Source organism: Megalops cyprinoides, chromosome 4 (genome assembly GCF_013368585.1).
Source record: "Megalops cyprinoides isolate fMegCyp1 chromosome 4, fMegCyp1.pri, whole genome shotgun sequence".
Lineage (NCBI taxonomy): Eukaryota > Metazoa > Chordata > Actinopteri > Elopiformes > Megalopidae > Megalops > Megalops cyprinoides.
Window position 1 is genome coordinate 7,194,633 of NC_050586.1, and position 5,368 is coordinate 7,200,000.

Here is a 5,368-nt window from a genome sequence, read left to right on the forward strand (position 1 = left end):
TGGGGCGTTTCGGGGGGGGGGCTGCCTAGACTCTTGCCTGGAGATGGAGAGACAACGAAGAGTCCAATCAAAGGCCTGCGTTCATTTCTTTTTCTTTTGTTTCAAGCAGATTTTTGGGGGGTTTTTTGTTGTTGTTTGTATGATTTTTTTTTTTTTTTTTTTTGAGACAACATCAAAGCACCATCATCTCCCACTGTCTATTTTTTTTTGGTGTCGAATGGGTTCGGGGAAGGAAATCCTTGAGGATTCGGTGCTCTGACACGTACAACCCTGCTGTGAACTCTGCGCTGAGCGTCCCGAGAGGGACCCCCCACTGACTGACCCCAGGGGAACACCCAGGGGTGACGAAATGGAGGGTGAGAAAAATCTCTAAACACAGGAAGGCTTTGGACATTTCTGTGATTTAAAAAAAAAAAAAACATGAAAAATTAATTAAGAATCCATTTTCCTCTTGTGATCCTGCTTTAAGTATGTTTTTCCTCACTTCCTGACCCCACGTTTCGAGTCTAAAGCCACGAACGTTTGAACAGGCCCCCATGGGGGATGACACTAAGCACAGGTAAGAAGCACAGGCTGTCGAACGCTGTCTCCTCCCTCTGGCGTTTCCCTGCCACATGTGTGCTCTGACTGCTTTTATATGCAGACCGCTGTCCGGGTCATCATGACACAAAGAGCCATAAGCTTGCGTTTGGAGTACAGCACATAGCTAACCACCAGTGTTGTGGCTGCATAACTTCCAGTCATAGAGAGACTGAAAATGTGGTCTGAGGTCCAGAAAGCAATGGGTTAGTGGGACGGGTAGATGGGTGGGGGGGTGTAACACTTATAAGCAATAGGTTGGCGGAAGCCAGTCGAAGAATGTGTAGTGAACTTGTTTTTAAGCAGGTGAACTTTAACTTTTGTACATCTCTCCCAAGGAGTAGAGAACACCCTTGCACACGTACTGTAGGCTGTCGGTGTGGGGCAACCCATCGCTGTGCATCGGTTTGCCCTGTTGTGTCCTGTCTAAACTCTCTCCCTTCAGAGAATCGCATTCACCTCGCTGAAAATCTCCGGCAACACCCCCTCCTCTTCAAGGGCCATGCAGTGCGTTTTGTTTTTAAAAAAAAAAAAAAAAAAAAGAAACAAAAAAAAGAATTTCAAGAATTTCATTAATATATATGTATAAATATGTAATATTAAGAACGAAATATATCTTTGAATACTGGCCTCAGAGTGGTCACCAGAAAGTTTTGTTTGTTGGAATATTTTTAATTTTTTTTAAGAGAGGAAGAGCAAGAGGAAAAAAGTCAAGGTGGAGAAGTCCTTGATAACCCCTGGGTCTGTTGAATGACAGCCAAGCCACAGGTGTGGAGCTTTCCAGAGGGACAGGGAGTCCCTTTGGGGGTGCTGTGGAGGTGTGTCTGCCCCCCTCTTTTAATGCTGTCAGCGTCCTGTTTTCTCTCTTTATTGTTATTTTTGTTCTTGAATAGCTGGTCAGGTTGTGACAATGGAATTGCTGCAGGATAATCACAGACGAGGCGAGCGAGTCCTTGCGTTTGTGTGTGAGCTCTTCACACGGCCTGTGGTTTAAGCAGCCTATGCACTGAGACAGGAGGTGCTGGTCAAAAAATTTAACCCCCCCCCGTTCCCCAGAAGTACCTCTTTTTGTGGTAGTATGGTTTTTTTCTTTTTTTTTTTTTTTTAGCTTTGCTGCTCACACACAAGAATGGCCTGCGTTTTGCGGTCTTTGGGGCAAGTATTGATTTTTGCAGGGAGAAGCAGTCAAGGATGCGCTTTAGAAAGTTGTTTAGAAAGTTCAAAGAAGATTAAGGTGAGGGCTGTCCCTCTTTTCTTAGGCTTCCTGCACACATCAACTTGTTGCGAGAATACTTTTTGCACTCAATCTTTCTGCGGGTGAAGGCTCTGAGTTCTTCAGGCCCTCCAATCCGACCACAAACCCTGCTCTAACACCATTGGACGCGTGTCATCACCTGAGCCGCAGCCATTGGCTGGTCTCCCTTCATCATTTAAATCCTTCCTCCTTCCAGGATTGGCTTGACGCTGGGGCAGTGTGGCCAATGAGAGTGCAGAAGGATTTACAGAAACCACCGTGTTGCCCCCATCATGGAGACGAGACGTACCCTTGGTAGCAGCTGTACCTCTGCTGACATCTTGTTCGGGCCGCTGGTGTTGCTCCTAGTTGTGTCAGAGAACCCCCCCAGTTTCCATTCCAGGTTTGGGGAAGTGAAATCTTCTCCATCAGTCAGTTCATGCAATCTTTTCTTTTTTGGGCACCAGTTCCAGTTCAAAGGGTAGTCACTGCCACATAAGATAATAAGGAAAGTGAAACGTGTCCAGTTCAACAGTATTATAACAAAGGAGAGCAGTTCAGAGCAAGCTGTTCTTTTCTCTGTGCTGTTATGGGGGGATGGATGGGGGGGGGGGGGGGGGGTGCAAGGATGCAGGAGGGGTATATGCACAGAATCTGGGGGACCCTTCGTTACGCCTGGCTCTTCTGGGTTCAGAGTCGCCTCCACCTGCTATTTTCCTTCTTTCTGATACTTGATATGGATAACTGCCGAATGCGAGTTTCCTCTGAGGGTCCCTGCTGTTGCCCCGGCGATCAGAAGGGGAGGGGGGGGGGGGTGTGTGGTGCCAAGCAGTCTTGTGGGGGCTCTCTAACCGGGATCACTCATGTGCTTTGGGTTTTTTTTTTTTCTTTTTTCCCCTTTTTGTTTTCAAAAGCACTTTCTGAATTCTCACATCTCTTCCTCTTTTTGTCGAAGAGGACCTTTGTAGCTGTACATAGCCATTTCCTGTAACAACAAAAGTGCTCCTTGGCTCAGTATGAATATTTTGTTTTGTTGAATTTACTTTGAAGAGCATTACATTGTTGTAGAATTAAGAGGAAACTGAAAATAAAGTTTGGCATCTGTATGTTGCATTTGCTAACCAAAGGAGGTGTTTGTGCCACTTTGAGATGTCAAAAAAACCACACCGCGAGAAGGGATACTATGATCATATAGGTCCACCTAGCGATGGACACCCCCCTAGGTAATTTATTGTTTCCAGTTTTCCCAGTGTAAGACCGAAAACTTGTAATATTTCAATCATTTTTATGATTAGGTAATACTTTACAGTAATGATAGGTTTGAGACTTGTTTTTCTGTATTGGTTGATTTAAGGCATTTTGGCTCTTTTGGTTATTGCCTCAATATTTAGGATGTACAGAATGAATACATTAATAAAAAAATGGATTTTAATGTGACAACAGTAGTTCCTTCCTGACGCAACAGCATTCAATACTTCAACTGGCAGAATGACCGCTGTGATCGAGGTCAGAGGGGAACAGCACTGGACAACAGGCACACGTTTTAGGGTTGTTCAGTCATGTTTAATGTACTTGTACATTAAAAAACTCAAGGTAAGCCAATTAATGTTGTTAGCGGCTTTTAAAAACAATATATTTGTTAAATGCACAATTTAAGTGAATACATAGAGGAAAAGGGGCAAAAACACAAAAATCGAGGAAAGAGGAGTGAAACAGTGAAATTACACATGCTTTACAGTGCAGCTTCAACAAGTGCTTTTGGTAACAAGGTTGTGAATATTAATTTTTTTTTTTAAATTTTTTTGAAAAAATTTCTAGCTGTAGCACTTCAGCACTGCAATCTCACAACAAAAGGAAGCTGTAACACTCGAAACAAACCCTGAGGGTCGCTGGACATCATTGTTCACCGCACAGTAGAAAGAACAGGGCACCTGTACCTCACACCTGGCCCTAAGAAAAGCCTCGCAAAGCTTTCTGGGAGCTTAACTTCAAACTGCTTGCACCCTGGTAGGTGCCCTTATTCTTCCTCCACACAGGAAAAAAACTCGGATCATAGATTATTTACACAACACAAGGAAGCTTGTAGCAAAAGGTAGGATTTCCTCTATCGCTTACTGAAAAGTGGTTAGCTCAATACTTAATTAGCATAATGAAATCTTGTTAAATGAAAGGCGTTAGTCGGTTGGACCAGGCGAAAACGCTCCACCCAAAAAAAGAGATCCAACTCCTGAAAAACTGCATGACTCTAAAGTGCTGTGATTACTACAGAAGCCAAGAGGAAAATGTAGTATTACTCATTCAGAATGTTTGATTATCTTTTCAATAGGAAACGCTTCAACACTCAGTGGACACATTAGAAACTCTTTGTTAATAAAAATAGACTTGGCTTTACCAGCCTAATATTCCCTTTATTATCTATAAAAACTGGAGTTACTCTATTTACAGTATTGAAGATCAAGTAGTGCTATAAAGATTATTGTATTGGACTACAGGCAAGCAGGAAATGAGTGTGGACGGTATTTCTGTGTTTCAAACTTGGATTCTCAGCCGGGACCCTCTTCATGAGCGCACAGGGGGTAGGGGGCTGAGACTGGGAGTGGACGTCCCAAATGCAGAGCTGTATGGCTCGCAACAAAATCAAATCATTTACACGGTGCCATTGCCGGAGTTGCCATGTTTGGTGTCTCCTTGGCATCACTGGGTCCATACAGAACATTGACTGTGGTGCTGTCTGATTGGGCGAGGGCCTGTTCCTCTTCAGAGCAGTCAGAAAGCGCCCTCAGACGGACGACTGATCCCACACCTGTACAGAGACACAGTCGCACACGGGGGGGTCACTCCCGTCTCCATGGAAACGCACTATCACACTCCTGTCTCCACAGAAACGCACTGCGGTCCCTCCTGCCTCCGCAGAGACGGTAACACTCATCTCCAGAGACACACAGGAGCTTACCGCCGTCTCCGCGTGAGAGTTACTGTACTAGGAACTGCATTAGGAACCGTATCGAACTGTCGACTGTATTAGGCACTTACACCACAGTGCTCGATACAAACCCGTCAATCAAAACGAGGGCCTGAAACAGAGTGCCAGCCTCCATCCTGTAGAACTAAACTGCTGAACACCTAAGCCAGCTTCACACACGAGTAGAGTGCTTTTTAGTGTATCGATAGAGAGATTAGAGAGGCCGGCTGTGCAGCACAGTGGTGGGGGACGGTAACGGAAAGGTTACTGGTTTAATTCTGTGCTCAGGTACTGCTGCTGTACCCTTGTGCAAGGTGCTTAACCCACAATTGCCTCATTAATATCCAACTGTATAAATGGATAACATGTAAAAACTGTAAGCTGTGTAAGTCGCTCTGGATGAGAGCGTCTGCGGAAATGACAGTAATGTAAAGATGAGACGCTGTACAGGGCAGTGACGGACGCCTGCGTGTTGGGCTCACCTTGTTGACGGGTGTGAGGGGCGTGCGGACGGAGCCGGTGTGGAGCCGCGTCCGCTCCTCGAACACCCTCCCGGGGGACCTCTCTCTGCGGCTGTCCAGCATCCTGCCGGG

General features: G+C 45.4%; 1 protein-coding gene across 2 annotated transcripts in view; it reads right to left on the reverse strand.

The window, feature by feature from the left end:
- Positions 1 to 3,233: 3,233 nt before the first annotated feature.
- The window catches only part of LOC118776102 (citron Rho-interacting kinase), a 73,079-nt gene continuing 70,944 nt past the window's right edge, over positions 3,234 to 5,368 (reverse strand). Inside the window, exons 47-48 of one of the 2 annotated variants that reach the window (XM_036526183.1) lie at positions 5,258 to 5,368; positions 3,234 to 4,616 (exon numbers count right to left, since the gene is read on the reverse strand). The exon at positions 5,258 to 5,368 is cut by the window's right edge and continues 184 nt beyond it. In XM_036526183.1, coding sequence (XP_036382076.1) covers positions 4,593 to 4,616; positions 5,258 to 5,368 — 135 coding nt within the window. In that variant the 3' untranslated portion in view covers positions 3,234 to 4,592. The remainder of the gene's footprint in view (positions 4,617 to 5,257) is intronic. The other variant, XM_036526184.1, reaches the window with a different exon arrangement.